The sequence below is a fragment of the Molossus molossus genome, unplaced genomic scaffold, assembly GCF_014108415.1.
Source record: "Molossus molossus isolate mMolMol1 unplaced genomic scaffold, mMolMol1.p scaffold_m16_p_1, whole genome shotgun sequence".
Lineage (NCBI taxonomy): Eukaryota > Metazoa > Chordata > Mammalia > Chiroptera > Molossidae > Molossus > Molossus molossus.
In genome coordinates, this window is record NW_023425344.1 from 241,724,538 (window position 1) to 241,745,950 (window position 21,413).

At 39.7% G+C, this 21,413-nt stretch overlaps 2 protein-coding genes across 2 annotated transcripts in view; both read right to left on the reverse strand.

The window, feature by feature from the left end:
* UNC79 (unc-79 homolog, NALCN channel complex subunit) overlaps positions 1 to 21,413 on the reverse strand; it is a 238,396-nt gene that overhangs the window by 208,568 nt on the left and 8,415 nt on the right. The gene's annotated exons all lie outside the window — the stretch shown is intronic.
* Positions 3,698 to 9,133, reverse strand: LOC118627560 (calmodulin-like). Its single transcript, XM_036257828.1, has 2 exons — positions 9,126 to 9,133; positions 3,698 to 4,133 (listed from the first exon to the last, which is right to left on the reverse strand). The coding sequence occupies exons 1-2, from the start codon at positions 9,131 to 9,133 to the stop codon at positions 3,698 to 3,700; spliced, it is 444 nt and encodes a 147-aa protein (XP_036113721.1).

Consider the following 21,413-nt stretch of genomic DNA (forward strand, 5'->3'; position numbering starts at 1 on the left):
AAAGGGAGTAAACTGTTACCAATTTCAAAAGTTCAAGCAGAGCATGCATAACCAATGGACATAAACAACGCTAGGGGGCGGGGGGCGGGATAGGGAGGAGGGTGTCTGGGGGGGGAGAAGAAACATCTGTAACAAAAATAAATTAATTAATTAAAAAAATTTTAATTCATGCAGAAAACATATAAATTGTTCTTTTACTCATTCAACAAATATTTACTGAGAGTCAACTATGTGCCCAATACTGGGGTATAACAGTGCATGAGATAGCTACAGCCCCTGATCTCATGATGTTTATAGACTGTGTTAAAGATGAACAAAATGGACCCAAAAAAATGTTTTACAGGTCTATAAAGAACCAGGCAGGAGCTAAAATTGAGAATAAAGAAGGACCTAGGTGCCCTGGCCGGTTTGGCTCAGCGGTTAGAGCGTCGGCCTGCGGTCCAGAGAGACCCGGGTTCGGTTCCCGCTAAGGGCATGTACCTCGGTTGCAGTTTGTCCCCGGCCCTGGTTGGTCGTGCGGGTGGCAGCCACTCGATGTGTCCCTTCACATCGATGTTTCTCTCTCTCTCTCTCTTCCTCGCTCTCCCTCCCACTCTATCTGAAAAAAAATAGGAAATCCCTTCTTTACATGGGGTTGTTTGGGAAGCCTCTCAGAAGAGATCATATTTAAGTTAAGACATAAAGAATGAAAAAATGTTAAACATAAAAAAATGGGAGAAAGTTTCTGGGTTAAGACCACAAAGTGAACAAATCATCTAAATCATACACTCCTGAAATGCCACCAAACTCAAGTAAAAGGATCATTTAAAGATAAGAAGAAAGGAACAATAGGCAAGAAGACACAAAACAACATAATTGAAAGCTTGAAAGCCAACTGACTTGCCCTGGCCAGTTTGGCTCAGCGGTTGGAGCATGGGCCTGCGGTCCAGAGACACCCGGGTTTGATTCCCGCTAAGGGCATCTACCTCGGTTGCATGTACCTCGGTTGCAGTTTGTCCCCGGCCCTGGTTGGGTCGTGTGGGTGGCAACCACTCGATGTGTCCCTTTCATGTCGATGTTTCTCTCTTTCTCTCTCCCTCCCACTCTATCTGAACAAAATATCAGGAAAAATGTCCTCGGGTGAGGATAAAAAAAAAAAAGCCAACTGACAAATATCAATTGACTTGGCAGACCAGAGAGAGTCAAATCCCAGGCCAACAGCAAGGCAAGGTGACAACGAACAATGTGCATCTCAGAATTCTCAAAAGGCATAGAATTGGCAGCACCAGAGAGGTCTGAACTAGAGGTGTGGAGCAGGAATGAGATCTTAAAAAAAAAAAAAAGGAAGGACTGGCTGAAAGTTGTTTTAAGAAGAAAAATGATCCCTAAATTCTCTCCACTGCTTCACACCCCTAAGAGAACACCTCACCCCAAATCAGTGGATCTGAAGTTTATTGTCTGAAGAGAGTATACACCAAATAAAGGAAACCAACTGCAGTTGTAGACCAGTTACCCTACCCAAAGCAATGGGATTTAGTGGGTATATAAAGTTTGAATACTGAATACAGAGCTGAGCCAACCCCTGCCTGCCCCACCCTACACCTAGCAGACAGGCCCTTACCCTTCACAAAGGAGATTGGAAGCCTCTTTTTTTTCTCCTTCTTTCTGTGAACCTGACCAATCAAAAATGAATGACCTGAAGAAAGATAGTGACATCAGGGGTTTCCCAGTTAATGTCCCCAACAATGTGCTCAGGTCAGCTCCTTGGTCCCAACACTTAACCATAAACGGAATGGCCAGCCATCTAAAGGAAACCTCTAACATGGAAGACAGACCAGAGGAACAGAAAATCAGCTTAGAGAAAAATAATCTATGTAGGAGAAGAAAACCTTTAAAAAACAAACCTGCTATGAATATCAGAAAGATGAGCTACTCTAGCCAAGAATGAAGTTGGAGTCCTCTTCTTTGAAAAACGAAACAAGTGCAGGCGCTACAGCTGCTGCAGGACGTGCCTGCGACAAGAAGCATGAGGAGCAGACCCTCTGGTCAGTAACAAGTGTCCTGGAAAGAAAATTGCCCCTTACTTTCTTTCCTCAGCTTTGTTTTTGTTTTCTCTCTCAGTTGGCCTTTCCATGAACTCGGAGGACTCCCTGGGGAAGGATTTGGGAGGGTAGGGGCTAACGAGGAGGCTTTGTTGATAAACTCAGAGCTTCAGGGGACCCAGTAACATCACATTCCTCTCCCTCAAGAACCCTCCAGCACTAGGGGGAAGGCAGAAACCCTTTTCCAACAGAGTCCTGTGTTTTTGTTCCGAGACTCCCCCTTTTACTCATTAATAAGTAGAAAGCCCACTGGTTCGATTTCAATGTGGTGTTCAGCCAGCGTGATGGGGGCTGGGACAAGCAGCTCAATCATGAGGTGAGTCACAACACGAGTGACATGTTCTCCCGCTTCCCTAGGAGCTGAGTGCCAAGACAACACACAAATGCTTCTCCAGGTGCCTTTCCCCACCTATAATACCCTGCCCTCCTAACCCTCCCAGGTTCATGGGGCATGAACATCAGGAAATACAACCCTTTCGTCCCTTGACCCTTCACAAGGTGAGTCTATTGCTCTGCCTTCCTTTTACTCTTTTAAGCCTCCTCTTCCCCATCTTTGTGCCTGTTTCAAGCTGCTGCCGCCTCTATTTCTGGTGAAGATTATTCAGTGCCCGGCTCAGGCCTCTTAGGTGCTGTTTTTGATATCCGCATTTTGTCTTTAAATTTTATACATAATTGTACTGTCATTCTGTTTTAAGTTCATAGACCAATGAGCTTGTGATATTTTCTATTTCTTTTCTTTTTTTTTTAGTTAATGGTCTTTTTATTGGGAAAAAAATAAAAAGACTAGCATTTACAACTTGGAATGGATGTGAATTATAATTTCTTGAACAGCAATGTTGATGGTTGTGCTGAAGTCCACAGCTTCTGCTGGCTCCAAGTCATGGTTCAGAAGGTTTTAAAAACAGAGAGTCCAAAGATGCTCCCTTGGCAAGAGTTTCTTTTTAAAAATTTGTGTGAATGGTGACAGCCTGACACCCATCTCGCTCTAGTACGATGCAGGCAACACTAAACCAACACACGTGGGCACGCCACCAGGGTGTGTCACCGTCACCACAGGTCGGGCACATGGAAGTACAAGAGGGACCATCCTGCTAGTGGGCTACGTCTAGACAGTTTATCCTTCACCCATTTTTCTACACACATCCTGAGGCAAACCAATTTTAAATGTGTTTGCTTTCAGCAAACCAGCTATGACCATTTATACTAACAAACTGAACTAGAACCCATTTGAATAGGTTTTGAAGTTGTTTTTCCATTTTTCATTTTTAATACAAATGCCTGACTGCTCAATTGTCAAGCTGCATGCATGAAAAACCGGCCAGCCCAAACAGTGTGTTAATCATTAGCAAATGGAACTGCGAGGAGTCCACTAGTGCTTCCTTATCATTCAGGTAGTAAAGGATTTATATCGTAAAACTGATGTGTAGCTTGATCTCTAGGGGACAGGACCACCAACCAATACATGCAGATTGTGTGTGTGGACAGAAGGTACTTTTGAATTCAGTTTTGCTATATAGAAACAGAATGAGTAAATGATTTTTTTTTTTTTCGCAAGAGATAAGTAAAAGGTTCAATTGGATTCTTCTGGGGGGAGGAGGGGAGTTGAAAGTAGGTCTTCATTTTGCAGTCATCACCTGTACGAATTCCTCATAGTTGACTTGTCCATCTCCATCAATATCTGCGTCTCTGATCGTTTCATCTACTTCTTCATCTGTTCGTTTTTCTCCTAAGTTTGTCATGACATGATGTGGTTCTGCCGCACTGATGTAACCATTGCCATCCTTGTCAAAGACTCCGAATGGCTGGCAGATTGCTTCTTCACTGTCCGTATCTTTCATTTGTCTAGCCATCATAGTCAAAAACTCTAGGAAGTCAATGGTGCCATCCACTTCATTGATCATATCCTGCAATTCGGCTTCTGTTGGGTTCCGACCCAGTGACTGCAAGACAGTGCCGAGTTCCTTTGTTGTGATGGTGCCATCCCCATCTTTGTCCAATAGGGAGAAAGCTTCCTTGAATTCAGCAACCTGTTCTTCAGTCAGTTGATCAGCCCTGGTGCGAACCAAGGGAGGAAGAGCAGAGGGTGGAGGGCGGCTGCACCAGCGCAGGGGCTGAGGTTGGGGGTGCGGCCGCTGCTGCCAAGGTGCGGTGTGCACTGAGCCCATCCTGCAGCCCCACTGCGAGTAACCGCGCCCCGACACTCCCAGCACAAGTGTCCGTGATAGTTTCTATTAAATCCAGTATTGTCCCCCAAAAATGCAGAGACTAAAACAAAGGAGTCCTTGCAAATAAAAAATAAGATCCTAAAAATAAATCGATTATAAAAGGGCTAAAATGTAGTTGAGGAAATTCCCCCCAGAGTACAGCAAAAAACAGAGACAAAATAAGACAGAAGTGATCCATCTAGGAGGTCCATCAGAATAAAAGGAGTTCCAGAAAAAGGCAATAGTAGAACCAAAGGGGTTAAAATCATTCACAAAACTGTTAAGAACATTTTAGAGTACCGCAGATTAAAAAAGCCTACCACAAGGAATCATAATTGACACATAACAAGGCATGTCATTGTGAAATGTCAGAAATTGATGACAAACAAAAGATTCTAAAAATCTAAAGATTTTTAACAATTTACATCACTTAGGAAAGACCAGAAATTGGAGTGGCTTCGGACTTCTCAAAAGCAACACTGGAAGCAAGACAATAATGAAGCAATGCCTTTAAAACCCTGGGAAAAAATTGTTCTCAAAGTAGAAATCTATATTCAGGCAGGCTATAAATAAAAAATAAAGCCCTGGCCAGTTTGGCTCAGCGGTTGGAGCGTCGGCCTGCGGTCCGAAGAGACCAGGGTTCGTTTCCCGCTAAGGGCACGTACTTCAGTTGCAGTTTGTCCCCGGCCCTGGTTGGTCGTGCGGGTGGCAGCCACTCGATGTGTCCCTTTCACGTCGATGTTTCTCTCTCTCTCTCTTCCTCTCTCTCCCTCCCACTCTATCTGTACAAAAAAATGGAAAAATATCCTCGGGTGAGGATAAAAAATAAATAAATAAATAAATAAATAAATAAATAAATAAATAAAGACACACCCCTAGCTGGTTGGGCTCAAAGGTTAGGGCATCGACTGAAGGGTCACGGGTTTGATTCTCAGTCAAGGGTACTACCTGGGTTTCAGGTTCCATCCTGGCCCCGGCTGGGGTCATTGGAAGGAAACCAATGGATGTCTCTCTCACATGAATATTTCTCTTTCCCTCTCTCTCCTTCCCTCCCAGTCTATCTAAAAATCAATGAAAAAAATGTCCTCGAGTGAGGATTAACCAAAAAAAAGGACATACTTTGACATTCATGAAAATTCATTTCCCATGCATCCTTTCTCCTAGGAAAGACCAGCTGCGCGTCAGCACAGAAGGCAGTCGGTCGAGACCAGAGCAGTGCGGTACAAGAGACGACTGCTGAAAGCTGTCCTCGCCGAGAGCCCCCGCCCTGTATACTGGGCTTTAACCCAAGGCAGAACGACTGGGTGAGTGTGCCCCATTCTTACTTCTTCTTAAGCCAGTGAAGTTCCTACTCTCTGTCTCCTGAAACAGCTAAGGACCCTCATTCTACTCCCAAAATATTCTTCTTTGGTCTACTTCTAAGAACTAGGGGTAGGTCATACTGAGTGTAAGCAGAAATACAGAGTAGTAGCCCACTCCCCAACCATATTTTTGCTAGAGGTCCAGTACATGGCTCACACTTCTGCATCCACCAAAAGCCCGAACTGGGGTGAACCCTGCTTTCCTTGGATTCACTCCTGACCTTGCTCAATGACATCCCCAGAAGGGCTCTCAAGGCTACTGAATTCAAACTGTGTCCCGGAGACTCTAATTAGCTTATCTTTATGATATGATAGAGGGCATAAATTATGTATACAGTTTCAAAATTAATATTAAATGTACATTCATGTAGCCACCACCCAGATAAAAGACAGAACATTTCCTGTATTTTATCTATATCAATCTCTATTTTCATCCCCCTCACTCATCATAAAGGTAAATACTTTTCTAACTTTTCTGTTAAGCATTCCCTTGTTTTTCTTTATAGTGAATATAAACAATATATTATTTAATTTCAAGAAACAAAGAACAAGCCCAAACTCAGCAGTATAAAGAAAACACAGTATTGCCATTGATGTAAAGATTCCCACACTTACAAATTTTAGTCATCGCCTCTTAGTGGCAATAGAAAAACAGAAAGAACTAAAGTGGCTGCCATGACTTCATCTTGACACAGACACCGAGAGTGGGTGAAGAGTCACAAGTCTGGTTCTAAAGGCAGCAGCCATTTATTCAAGGAATGAATCGTAACTACCAGAGAATAGGGTTTTTTAAAGGGTACAGTTAAATATGCTAAAACAGGAGGGATCTGGGAAGAGAGCAAAAGCAGCAGTATAGTTTTTTAATCAACCCAATTCCCTCAACTAAAAACAGACAGATCAATGAGGATGACAACCCAAAGACTGGTTGACAATATCTACAACAAAACTAGGTGACAAAGTAGCCCTGTGAACCAATTATCGGAGAATAGGACCAACTTCTGACAGTCACACATCCATGCACTATCAGCATCCACGCAGGGAGACACAAAAGGAAGGCCTTTGGGCCTGATGGTCCTCTGGACAGGGGGACCCTCAAATCAACCACAGGTACTCACAGGAAACTATGGTAGCCCAACCTGAAAACGGAAGTCAAAGCGGGGAGGGCGTTCTTCAGGGAATAAGATCTGTATTGAGGGAGCAGATGCTCAACTCTAAACACTAACAAACCAAAGGTACCTTCAAGACAAAGTCCTGTGCTCAGAAGCAACTGCTGGGAATAGAATCCCCACTGAACAGTGTAAGAATATTAGATGCAGAGGAGAAAGAAAGTTCAAATAAAAGTGGGGAAGGGAATCAAAGAAGACAGATCTCAGAAAGTAAAAGAGCATATTTTTATCACTAAAACAAGAAAATACAAGAGGAGCCCAAAAGTTATCCTGACCTAAGCCTCTCTCCTAAAATTACAGGGAAACTTATTTTGCTTTAAAAAATGAGCAACAGAAAAATCCCATACAAATTTATCATGAGGAAGAAAATAAGAAGCAGAGACATGCACTGAAAACTATAACCTCATATTTCAAAACAAGCTCAAAGAAAGTAAGAAAATGATTGAAACTGTGTTATTCAGCACACTGAAATTAGGTGACTAGAAAAGAGAGATTTTTAAAAGGAAGGTGAAAGAACTCTGGAGAGAATTAGAAATTAAAGAAGGAATATTTTAAAAATGAAGACAGCCAGTAGAAATAGGAATAAACAAACACAATGGATAATGCTTAAGAAAAATAAAACATGGAAAGGAGGAATTCTTAAAAATTAAAAAGAAATATAGAGGCTTCTGGTTATGATAAACAAATCTCTACCAATAACTCCTCCTCCTCTCAAAGAAAATAATTACAAAGCTTGGACCTGATGAAGAAGCAACAGCCTGAGAGCACAGGAGAATGGACAGGAGCAGACAGACTGAGCGGGAGTTCCATCTGCCCAGGGGGTGAGGAGACAGGCTGGGTGGCGGTCAGCCTGGGGCTAAGTGCAGTCTAACCAGCAAGCACAGTAGTGAGGGTAGACAGAAAAACCACAATCCTTCTGACCCGGGAACCAGAAAAGGAAAGCTGGGAAAGAGCGAATGTTCCAGCGAGTGGGAGGATCGGGAGGATCCCACAAGGGAAAGGGGACCTGCAGACTCTGAGTACCCATCTCCCTGATGGATCCCCGAACCACATAGATACAAAACAGACTCAAAGCAGCCCAGCTAAAGGCAAAAGATCTGAACAAAGTAAACAACAGAGTTTACAGTTCAAGCCCAGCCAAGAAAATGACCCAGTAAAATAAAGGAAACACTATTCATCAGTGGGAAATAATAGAATCCAAAGTCTACAAAACTTAACATTTATAATGTCCAGGATACAATCCAAAATTATCCAACATACAAAGAACCAAGAAAATGAAACACATTCTCAGAAGAAAAGAAAATCAGTCTAGTTCGATCATGAAGTGAAACAGATGTTGGAACTAACAGAAAGGTATATACAACTAGTATAACTATTCTCAGTGAAATAAAACAAAACATGCTTGCAATGCATGAAATTCTCATCAGAGGAATAAGAAGTCCCAGCAGAAAAATGAAAATGATTTAAAAAGAACAGGATAAAAATTCTAGAACTGAAAAATATAAATTTCTGAGTCACAAAATTCACTGGATGGACTTAGCAAAATGGACATGACAGAGGAAGGAGTACATGGACTTGAAAATAGATCAGCAGAAGGTATTCAAGGTTAAACACATACACACCAAACAAAGGATTTGGGAGGGGGAATGAACAGAGCCTCTGAGACCTGTTACATAACATCAAACAGTAAAATTAAGGATGTGTACATGGAATAACAAAAGGACAGGACAAAAAGAATGGGGCAGAAAAAAATATGAAGAAATAATAGCTAATAATTCCCCAAATTTGATTTTTTTAAAAACAGAAATTTTCACACACAAAGTAAGCAAACACTAAACAGATTAAACATCTAGCAACCTATAGCAATAGAAGCCCATATGATACTCAAAGTGATAAAAGCCAAACAGTGTATCTTGAAAGCATCAAGAGAAATATATATATACATATACATACATATATATGTATGTGTGTGTGTGTGTGTGTATATATATATATGTATGTTACATACAAATTAAGCACGTAGTACAATTTGATGGCTGAGTTCCCCTGAGACCATGAAGGCCAGATAGAATAATATTTTTAAAGTACTGAAAGGTAAAGAAAAACCGTCAAAGCAGAATCCTACATTTAGCAAAAATATCCTTCAAGAATAAAAGCAAAATAAAGGCATTTTCAAACAAAGACATCCAAGAAATTTGGTCACGCACAGACCTGCACTACAAAAAGGGCTAAAGGGCCCAGCCGGTGTGGCTCAGTGGTTGAGTATCAATCCATGCACCAAGAGGTTGCCAGTTCAATTCCGGGTTGGGGCACATGCCCATGTTGTGGGCCTGATCCCCGATTAGGGGCATACAGGAGATAGCCAATCTATGTTCTCTCTCATCGAAGTTTCTATCTCTCTCTCCCTCTCCCTTCCTCTCTCTCTAAAAAAAAATTGTTTTAAAAGGGGGGGAGGCTAAAGGAAGTTTTTGGGCTGAAAAGAAATGATACCAGATGGAAACATAGCTCCTCAGAAAATAACGATGAGAGTCAGAAGTGGCAAATCTCTTTGTAAATACAAAAAAAAACTATATATTATTTTTTTCTTAATTTCTTTTTTTTTCTTTATTGATTTTAAAGAGAGAGGAAGGGAGAGGGAGAGAGAGATAGAAACATCGATGAGAGAGAACATCAACTGGCCACCTCCTGCATGAACCCCACTGGGGATTAGGCCCACAACCTGGGCATGTGCCCTGAATGGGAATCAAACGGGCGACCTCTTGGTGCACGGGTCGATGCTCAACCACTGAGCGACACCGGCAGGGCACCTTAATTGCTTTATCAATCATATATCTATAAATTAAAATCATATCATCTCATGGGTTATATAACGTATTATGTATCATATATAACAATTATAAAAGGAAAAGGCATATGGGCTTATAAGGCTGCAAGATTTCTGTATTTTAAATAAAGTAGTACATAATTATATGTTAACTATAAAAAATTAATGCACATTATAATTGTTAGGGCAACCTTTACTTAAAAATACAAAAGACAATATCTAAGAAGCCAATAGGAAATTTTTAAAGGTTGGCCCTGGCCGGTTTGGCTCAGCGGTTAGAGCGTCCGCCTGCGGTCCGGAGAGACCCGGGTTCGGTCCCCGCTAAGGGCACGTACCTCGGTTGCAGTTTGTCCCCGGCCCTGGTTGGTCGTGCGGGTGGCAGCCACTTGATGTGTCCCTTTCACATCGATGTTTCCCTCTCTCTCTCTTCCTCTCTCTCCCTTCCACTCTGTCTGTACAAAAAATGAAAAAAATGTCCTCGGATGAGGATAAAAAAAAAAAAAAAATTTTTAAAGGTTGAAAGGAAATAAATGGAAAATACAGGGTGGGGCAAAAGTAGGTTTACAGTTGCCAAAATATATAGAGTATTCATACAACTCAACAAAATGAAGACAAACCATCCAATTAAAAAACGGGCAGAGGGCCTGAATAGACGTTTCTAAACAGGACATACTAATGGCCAGGAGACATACAAAAAAATGCTCAACATCTCAAATCATCAGAAAGATGGAAATTAAAACAACTATGAGATATCACTTCACACCTGCCAGAATGGTGGCCATCAACAAATCCTCAAACAACTAGTGCTGGCAAGAATGTGGAGAAAAGGGGACTCTAGTACACTGCTGGTGGGAATGCAGACTGGTGCAGCCACTATAACAATATGGTGTTTCCTCAAAAAATTAAAAATGGAACTGCCATTTGACCCAGTGATCCTACTTCTTGAAACACCAATCAGGAAGACTATATACACCCCTATGTTCACAGTAGCGCTATTTACAATAGCTAAGATCTGGAAACAGCCCAAGTGCCCATCAGTAGATGAGTAAATAAAAGAGCTGTGGTACAGCCCTGGCCAGTTTGGCTCAGCAGTTAGAGCGTCGGCCTGCGGTCCCGAGAGACCCAGGTTCGGTTCCCGCTAAGGGCGCATACCACAGTTGCAGTTTGTCCCCGGCCCTGGTTGGTCGTACAGGTGGCAGACACTCGATGTGTCCCTTTCACGTCGATGTTTCTCTCTCTCTCTCTGTTCCTCTGTCTCCCTCCCACTCTACCTGAACAAAACATGGAAGAATGTCCTCAGGTGAGGATAAAAAAAAAAAAAAAAGCTATAGTACATGTACACAATGGAATACTATGCAGCTGTAAGAAAGAAAGATCTCTTACATTTTGAGATAGCATGGAAGGACCTAGAAAGCATTATGCTGAGCAAAATAAGCCAGTCAGAGAAAGACAAGTACCATATGATCTCACTTATTTATGGAACATCATAAACAAAATAAGCTGTCAACCAAAAGAGATCCAGAATCATGGAAGTAGGAAACAGACTGACAAACCTCAGAGGGATCGGGGGTGGAAGGGGTAGGAAGAGATAAACCAAAGAACTTATATGCATATATGCACAACCAATGGACACAGCCGTTACGTTGAGGAAAGCAGAAGGGGGAGGGAGTGGAGAAGAGGGTGGTCAATGGGAAAAAAGGGGGACATCTGTAATACTTTCAACAATAAAAAAATAAGAAAAGAAGCACTTTCTCAGTTAAAAGAGAAAATAGAGGGTGGGACAAAAGTAGGTTTACAGTTGTTCATACGGAAAATACAATAATTAATAAATAATAACAGAAGATTAACTGTTTCACGTACTTACAACTATAAACCTACTTTTGCCTCACCCTGTATATCCCACTCAAACAGTGAGCAAAAGTAGGTTAGAATAGCATTATTAATATCAGATAAAGAGATTTCAAAACAATACATATTGCCCACTATGGCTGGGTGGCTCAGTTGTTTGCAGCACTGTCCCATACACCAAAATGTTATGGGTTCGATTCCTGGTCACAGCACATACCTAGGCTGCTTGTTTGATCCTGGGTGGGGGTGAGTACAGGAGGCAACTGATCAATGTTTCCCTCTCACATCACTGTCTCTGTCTCTCTCCCTTTCTCTCTCTGCAAAAATAAATAAACATATCCTTGGGTGAGGATTAAAAAAATAACACACATGTATTAACAAAGATAAAGAAGACACCCCATAATGATAATGATAAATGATTCAACTGGAAAACATAACAATTATAAATGAGTATGAACCCAGTAATAGAGCTTCAAAACACATTAAGCAAAAATTGACAGATTTAGCTTTTCCCTAAGTTCACGGGTCAAGATGGCGGGTAGGTAACCGCAGTGTCACTTCCTCCCACAACCACATCAAAGTTACAACCAAACTACAGAACAACCATCATTCAAAACCGCCTAAATGGAAGTCCTACAACTATGAAATTAAAGCAGCAGCCACATTCAGACTGGTAGGAGGGGCGGAGGGGACGGGCTGGTCCCACACCCACGTGTGGCGGATAAAAATCAGGAGGACACCTCAGCTGGGAAGGTCCTCCCCGAGGACTGAGGGGTCCCCGTCCCACACCAGGCCCCCAGCTCAGGGTTCCAGTGCCAGGAAGAGAATCCCCATCACTTCTGGCTGAAAAACCAGCGCTAACGAAGGTTGAGGAGGCTGAGGCAGCTAGAGCCCCAGGCAGCTCCTTAAAGGGCCCGCGCACAAACTTAAGGAATCGCACCCTCCAGGCTCCAGCGTGGGGGAGGCAGCTGGAAAGGTACCAGAGACGTACAGGGAAGAAACGTACTGGGAAGGACGAGTTGTATGGCATTGAGGCGAGGGCTGGAGAGGCCGCTTTCTCCCGGACGGACAGACGTGCTATCAGAGGCCTTTGTTCCTTTGATGAGCCCTTCCCCCACAGGACAGGCAGAAGGCCACCATATCTGGGACCCAGCAACCTGGCTCACACTGTTTGCCCTGCCCTGGTGATTCCCTGAGGCCCCGCCCCACCCAACTTTCAGGCCCACCCAAGCTGTTGACAGTTGCTTTACCAAAGGAATGGCCTGTCGATCCTGCTTCACATTTTCCTAAATTCTTTCAAAAAAGTAGCATCTGGTCTCGGCAAACCCCATACCTCTTGTTAAGTGGCCCCAGGCCTGGCACTAAAAGCAACCAGCCTTTGTTCACAACTTGGCTTTCCCTGGACACCTCCAAGCCCAGCACAAGAAGCAGCCATCTGCAGATCACTTTGGAGCTTATGCCTGGTGGCCCCGAATAGAACACCAGGCATCACTGACCTGACCCCACAGCCAGTACACCCAGTGGACAGCTTCAGACCACATTGAAACACCACCACCAAAGCGACACACTCAAGGAATGGACTCAGTGGGTACCAGAGCCCTGCTGAAGTAAGTCTTGCTCTGGGTATTGGGCCCCTGCACAGCTGATCCTCCAAGGAAGTCAGAGGTCAGTGGTCAGTGGGCACAGCCAGTCCTTGCAGCTGATCAGCCTGAGTAAAACCCTCCCATTGACGTGCCAACAGCAATCAAGACGCAATTACAACAGAAGAGTGTAAAGTCCACACAAGGGGTGTACCTCAAGGGCACAACTGGGGTGATCAGGGAGGCTGTGCCACTGGATCCTGCAGGACACTTACTACACAATAGGCCACCCTAGGAAGCACAGGAAACATAGTAACTCTTCCTATACATAGAAACAAACACAGAAAGGCAGCCAAAATGAGGAGACAAAGAAACAGGTTCCAAATTAAAGAACAGAACAAAATGCCAGGAAAAGAACTAAGCAAATGGAGATAAGCAACCTAACAGATGCTGAGTTCAAAACACTGCTTAAAAGGATGCTCAGTGAACTTAGTGAGAACTTCAATGAACTTAATGAGGGCCTCAAGAGCATAAAAAAGGACCAGTCATAAATGAAGGATGCACAGTCAGAAATGAAGGAAGCACTATATGAAATAAAGAATAATGTACAGAGATTCAATACTAGAGTAGGTAAAGCCAAGAAGCAAACCGTCAATATGGAATATAAGGAAGCAAAAAACACTCAATTAGAACAGCAAAAAGAAAAAAGAATCCAAAAAAATGAGGATAGTGTAAGGAGCCTCTGGGACAACTTCAAGAATACCAACATTTGCATCTTGGGGGTGCCAGAAGGAGAAGAGAGAGAACAAGAAATTGAAAACCCATTTGAAACAATAATGACAGAAAACTTCCCTAACTTGGTGAAGGAAACAGACATACAAGTCCAGGAAGCACAGAGAGTCCCAAACAAAATAAACCTCAAGAGGCCCACACCAAGACACATCATCATCAAAATGCAAAAGGTTCAAGACAAAGAGAGAATCTTAAAAGCAGCAAGACAAAAGCAGTTAGTTACCTATCAGTGTGTTCCCATAAGACTGTCAGCTGATTTCTCAAAAGAAACTTTGCAGGCCAGAAAGGAGTGGCAAGAAATATTCAGAGTGATAAAAAGCAAGAATCTACAACCAAGATTACTCTATCCTGCAAAGTTATCATTGAGAATCAATGGCCATATGAAGAGTTTTCCAGACAAGAAAAAGCTAAAGGAGTTCATCACCACTAAACCATTATTATATGAAATGTTGAAGGGTCTTCTTGAAGAAAAAGAAGATCAAAAATAGGAACAAACAAAATGGCAATAAATATATATCTATCGACAATTAAATCTACAAACAAAATGAACAAGCAGAACAGAAACAGTCATAGATACAGAGAACATTTTGTTGGTTGCCAGATGGGAGGGGGGATTGAGGGAATAGGTGAAAAAGGTGAAGGGATTAAGAAGTACAAATTGATTTGTTAGACTGACAAAACTCAAAGGGAAGGGGTGTTAGGGGGTGGGAAGAAATAAACCAAAGAATTTATAGCATATATGCAAAACCAATGGACAGAGACAACAGTGTGGGGAAAGGCAGGAGGCGGGTGGGAGTGGGGAAGAGGGGATCAATAGAGGAAAAAGGAGGAACATCTGTAATATATTCAACAAGAAAGATAAGTTTAAATAATAATAATAATAAAATTGACAGATTTAAAGGCAAAAAATAGACAATTCCATAATCACAGTTAAAGACTGCAGTATGCTTAGTCAGCAATTTATAGGAAAACTCACAAAAACAGCAAGGACATAGAAGATTTTAACACATCACCCAACAACTGCAGAATATGCATTCTTTCAAGTGCACACAGAACGTTTACCAGCACAGACTATGTTTTGGGCTATAAAACAAGTCTCAATTAGTACCAAAAGATTAAAATCTTACAGATTATGTTTTCTGACAAAAGTGAAATTGTTAGAAATCAAAAACTATAGATAAGAACCAGGAAAATCCCAAATATTTGGAAATTAAAAAAACATATTTTTAAAGAAACTTTGGGTCCAAGGAAAAAGTACAGTATAAATTGCAAAAGATTTTGAACTAAGCAATAATGAAAATACAACCTATAAAAATTTGTGGAATGCAGGTAGAGTCTACAAAAAAATGTATGGCCTTAAGCACCTATATCAGAAAAGCAGAAAGGTCTGAAATCAATAAAATAAGCTTTCACTCTAAGAAACTAGAAGAAAACTAGCAAATTAAATCCAAAGCAAATCAAAAGAAGGCAATAGTACAGATATGTGCAGAAATCAATAAAATAGAAAGCAGAAAATAATAGAAAAAATAATCAGAACCAAATGCTGGTTCTCTGAGAAGATCAATAAAATTGATAAATCTGCCCTGGCTGGTTTGGCTCAGCGATTAGAGCGTTCGGTTCCCACTGGGGGCGTGTGCCTCAGTTGCAGTTTGTCCCCGGCCCTGGTTGGGGCCATGTGGGTGGTGACCACTCAATGTGTCTCTCTCACGTCGATGTTTCTCTCTCTCTCTTCCTCCCACTCTCCCTCCTGCTCTGTCTGAGGATAAGTGCAAAATTGTCCTCAGGTGAGAATCAAAAAAATTTTTTTTTTTTATAAATCTCTAAACGGGCAAGAAAAAGGAAAGACATAAATTGCCAGTATCAGAAATGAAAGGACATAGCAACACTTTCTACATATATAAAAAGAATAATAAGGAATTATTACAAAACAACTTAATGTCAATAAATGGACAACTAGACTAATTAGTCAAATAAACAAAATGGGCAAATTCCTTGAAAGATACAAATAACAAAGTTGACCAAGAAGAGAGACATACAACAACAAAAATAAATTCAACAGCTCTGTATCAACTAAATTGAATTTAAAATTTAAAACCTTCACACACAAAAACAAAACAAAACAAAACAACAACAACAACAACCTTCAGACCTCAATAGCTTCGGTGGTGAATTTTATTCAAAAATTTGAGGAAAAATGAATATCCATTCTATACATACTCTTTCAGAAAATATAAAAAAGGGGAACATTTCCAAACTTGTTTTATGAGACCAATTTACTCTGATTCCAAAACCAAAGATATCACAAGAAAAGAAAACTATACACTTATATTGTTCATGAACATAGATACAAAAATCCTTAACAAAAATGGAATACAACATTTTAAAAGGATATGAATTATGATCAATTGTGGTTTATATCAGGAATGCAAGGTTATTTAATATTGTGAAAGGCTCAAAGCTTTCTACACAAGACCTAGAATAAGGCACTCACACTACTTTCATCTACATTGTTCTGCAGGCCCTAACCAGTGCAATAGGCAATAACTAGAAATAAAAAGATTAGAAAGGTAGATATAAAACTTTATTCACAGATGACATGATGGTATGTGTTAAAAATCTTAAGTAATCCCCCAAAAAAGCTACCAGACTAAGTGAACATTGCAGAGATGCAGAATATTAGGTCAACATACAAAAATAAGTCATATTTCTCTATATTAACACCATATAATTAAAAAATAAAATTTAGAAAACTCCATTCATAAAAATACTTAGGAATAAATTTAATGAACAATGTGATAAGACATTACAATGAGAATTAAACAAGACCTAAATAAGTATACATATATATCATTCTAAGTATTGGAAAATTCAGTGTTCTTAAAATGATAATCCTCTTCAATTGACCTATGGCCAAAACCCAAATAAGTTTCTTTATTAAAAAGAAAGAAAGAAAGAGATATGAGCCCTGGCCGGTTTGGCTCAGCGGTTAGAGCATCGGCCTGCAGTCTGGAGAGACCCGGGTTCGGTTCCCACTAAGGGCACGTACTTCGGTTGCAGTTTGTCCCCAGCCCCGGTTGGTCGTGCGGGTGGCAGCCACTCGATGTGTCCCTTTACGTCGATGTTTCTCTCTCTCTCTCCCTTCCTCTCTCTCCCTCCCACTCTAGCTGTACAAAAAATGGAAAAATGTCCTCGGGTGAGGATAAAAGAAAAAAAAAAAGAAAGAGATATGATTTTTAAGTTTACACAGAAAGCAAAAGACCTAAAACAACTGAAAAACAATTTTGAAAAAATTGGAGGACTTATAATACCTGATATCAAGGCTTATTATAAACTTGCAGTAATAAAGACAGTAAGTAGTATGTCACTGGCATAACGATAGACATATAAATGAATAAACAGAATAGAATTGAGAAACAGACCCAAACATATACGGTTGGTTGATTTTTAACAAAGCTAATAAGAATTAAATGGAGATAAGATCATTTTTACAAAAAATGGTGCTGGAACAACGGGATATTGCATATGGAAATAATGAACCTCAAACTTACCTCATACCATACATAAAGATTGGCTCAAAAATGTTCAAACACCTAAATGTTAGAGATGAAACTACTATATTTCTACAAGAAAACACTGGAGAAAATTCTTTGTATCATTAGATTAGGCAAAGACTTCTTAAAAAGAATACCAAAAGCACAAATGATAAAAGAAAAAAAATAAGATGGACTTCATGACTTAAAAGTTTCACTTCTCAAAAGTCATAGCTAATTAACATCAAGAAATCGATAGCATTCTTATACACCAATGATGAACTCACAGAAAGAGAAACTAAAAAAACAATCCCATTAACCATTGCGGTAAAAAAATTAAGATACCTAGGAATAAACTTAACCAAAGAAATAAAGGACCTATTTGCAGAAAACTACAGGTCATTGAAAAAAGAAATAGAGGAAGATATAAAAAAGTGGAAGCACATACCTTGTTCATGGATTGGAAGAATTAACATAAAAAATGTCCATATTACCCAAAACAATCTATAGATTCAGTGCAATCCCCATCAAAATACCAACAACATACTTCACGGAGCTAGAACAAATACTTCAAAAGTTCATATGGAACCAAAAAAGACCTCAAATAGCCACAGCAATCTTGAAAAAAAAGAACAAAGTTGGAGGGATCACATTACCAGATTTCAGGTTATACTACAAAGCCACTGGAATCAAAACAGCCTGGTACTGGCACAAGAACAGGCAGATAGACCAATGGAACAGAATAGAGAACCCAGCAATGAACTCAAGGCAATATGCTCAATTAATATTTGACAAAGGTGGCAAGAGCATACAGTAGAGTAAAGATAGCCTCTTTAATAAATGGTGTTGGGAAAATTGGACAGCTACATGCAAAAAAATGAAACTAGACCATCAACTTACACCACACACAAGAATAAACTCTAAATGGATAAAAAAGACTTCAATGTGACTCATGAATCCATAAAAATCCTAGAAGAAAATGTAGGCAACAAAATTTCAAACATCATACGCAGCAGAATTTTCACTGATACATAACCTAAGGCAACAGAAAAAAAGGGAAAAATGAACACATGGGACTACAGCAAACTAAAAAGCTTCTGCACAGCAAAAGATACAATCATCAAAATGGAAAGGGAACCCACTGTATGGGAGAGCATAACTGTCAATGATACATCAGATAAGGGGTTAATTTCCAATATATATAGAGTGCTCATACAACTCAACAAAAGGAAGACAAAGAACCCAATTAAAAAATGGGCAGAGGAGCTAAATAGACACCTCTCCAAACAGGACATACAAATGGCCAAGAGACATATGAAGAAATGCTCAACATCACTAATCATCAGAGAGATGCAAATTAAAACAACAATGAGGTATCACCTCACACCTGCCAGAATGGCTGCCATCAACAAATGATCAAACAACAAGTGTTGGCGAGGGTGTGGAGAAAAGGGGACTCTAGTGCACTGCTGGTGGGAATGCAGACTGGTGCAGCCCCTATGGAACACTATATGGTGTTACCTCAAAAAATTAAAAATTGAATTGCCATTTGACCCGGTGATCCCACTTCTAGGAATATACCCTAAGAAGCCTGAAATACCAATCAGAAAGAATATATGTACCCCCATGTTCGTAGCAGCACTATTTACAATTGCTAAGATCTGGAAACAGCCCAAATGTCCATCAGTAGATGAATGCATAACAAAGCCTTGGTACATATACACAATGGAGTACTACGCGGCTGTAAGAAAGAAAGATCTCTCATCCTTTGAGACAGCATGGAGGGACCTGGAAAGTGGTATCCTAAGCGAAACAAGCCAAACAGAGAAATCAAGTATCATATGATCTCACTTATTTGTGGAATATAATGAACATAACAGTCTGAGGAATGGGGTAGTCCCAGAGATGTGGAAGTGGGGTACAGACTGACAATCCCCAGAAGAGAGGGTGGTGGGGGAGAGATAAACCACAGAACTTATATGCATGTATACATGAACAATGGACATGGACAACAAAGCTGGGGACAGTATGGGGAGGGACAGGGAGGTGGGAATCAGTGGAAGAAAAAGGAGAAACATCTCTAACAAAAATAAATTAATTAATTACGGGAAAAAAAAGTCATAGCTAAGGAAACGCAAAGATAAGCCATAAAATGGAAGCAAATTTTTTCAAAACAAAGAGCTTATACTCAGAATATAAAAAGAACTCCTACGATTCAATAAATAGAAGGCCAAAAATCTAATAAAAATGAAAAGACTACAATAGATAGTTCCCAAAAGAAGATATACAACCGGCCAATAAGCACATGAAATGATGCTCAGCATGACTAGTCCTCAGAGAAATGCTAATTAAAACCACAGTGACATACCATTACACACCTGTGAGGATGACTAAAGTACCAGGTATACTTTAATATTTCTATTTATTGCCTATTGCACTGAGGATATCAGTTCCATATGTAATGAGGATTTAGAGCAACTGAACTACTCCTACATTGCTGATGGGAATAAAAAATGTTACAGCCACTTTGTAAAACAATATGGCAATATCTCATAATATCAAATATTCATTTACCATACTGTCAAACAATTCTACTCCTAGGTATTCATCCCAGAGAATAAAAATATGTATGCAAATACTTTTAGCAGTATTATTTATATTGCCAAAAACTAGAAACCATCCAAATAATATATACATACCATGAAATACTACAGAGTAATAAAAAGGAAAAAAATATTAATACATTCAGCAATGTAAATAAATCTCAAAAACTTTATGCTAAATAAAATAAGTCATGCTGAAAAGTATGCACTGAATGATTCCATTTATATGAAATTCTAGAACGGGGGATAGAAGAAGGGGATCAAGAGCAAAGGGACACAAGGATTTTTTTAAGATAAAGGGAATTCTTTCTGCAGGGTATAGCATAAGTAGGTTTACAGCTGTGAATACAAAGAAACAGAGTTTATTTTTGCATTTATTTATTACTGTATTATTTATTTGTATTATAACTATAAACCTACTTTTGCCTACCCCTATATATACTTATCAAAATGCATTCAACTGTGCTTTCAAAGTGGGTGAATGTTATTATGTATTATCATTTCCATAATAAACAAAAAGAGGACAAAATAACATGTATTCCAATACATAGGTACTTGGGCATGTCTATACTAGAAGGCACAATGGCATAGTTAGATGTTTGTACTTGCATATAATAAAAACTTTGGATTTATGAAGAATAAGAAAATATTCAACTGAAGAGTTTCAACTTTTAATTTATATTTGACATTTCAAATTAAGGGCTAAATATATATTCTTATTTACATGCAGAATTGCCATGAATAAGCTAGCTCACATATAGACTAATAAAAGTATATTGTATAATTAACTCTAAAAAAAAACAGAAAAGAGATAAAGAAAATGATTTTAAAAATATTTTATAGAAACTAATCCATATGGAAGATTATCGAAAAAAGAAAAAAAAAACCATCGTACATATGATAGGGACTGAAAATGCCAAACAATAGAAAAAATAAATATTAAATTATCATTCCAGAACACTCTTCTAAAAAATGTTTAAAAATCTCAAAATTACATATTGAAAGGATACACCACAATCATTTCAACATGGCCAACACTAGGTCATATCACAGTTAAAACTACTTTAAAAGAAAATAAAAAATCATTTGGGAAACCAGGCAAAAGGCTGTCACTAATAAGGGAAAGAACAAGAATGTTGCCAGACTTTTCAACAATTCTTAATGCACCCCAGAAAAATGGTGTAACAAATTTAAGGTGCTCAAGGAAGGGGAATAGGAGTTAGGCAATTTATATCTACCCCAACTGACCTCCAAGAACAAAATTGCAAACAAACTATTATAAACTTCCTGAAACTCAAGGTACAATGATCCTGTGTGCCCTTCCTAAAGAATCTATTAGGAAAGGACATTCAGAAAACCAAAGAAACTAAGACACTAATATAAGAATTAGTGGTGAGTATTAAATATAACTATACCTGTAGAAC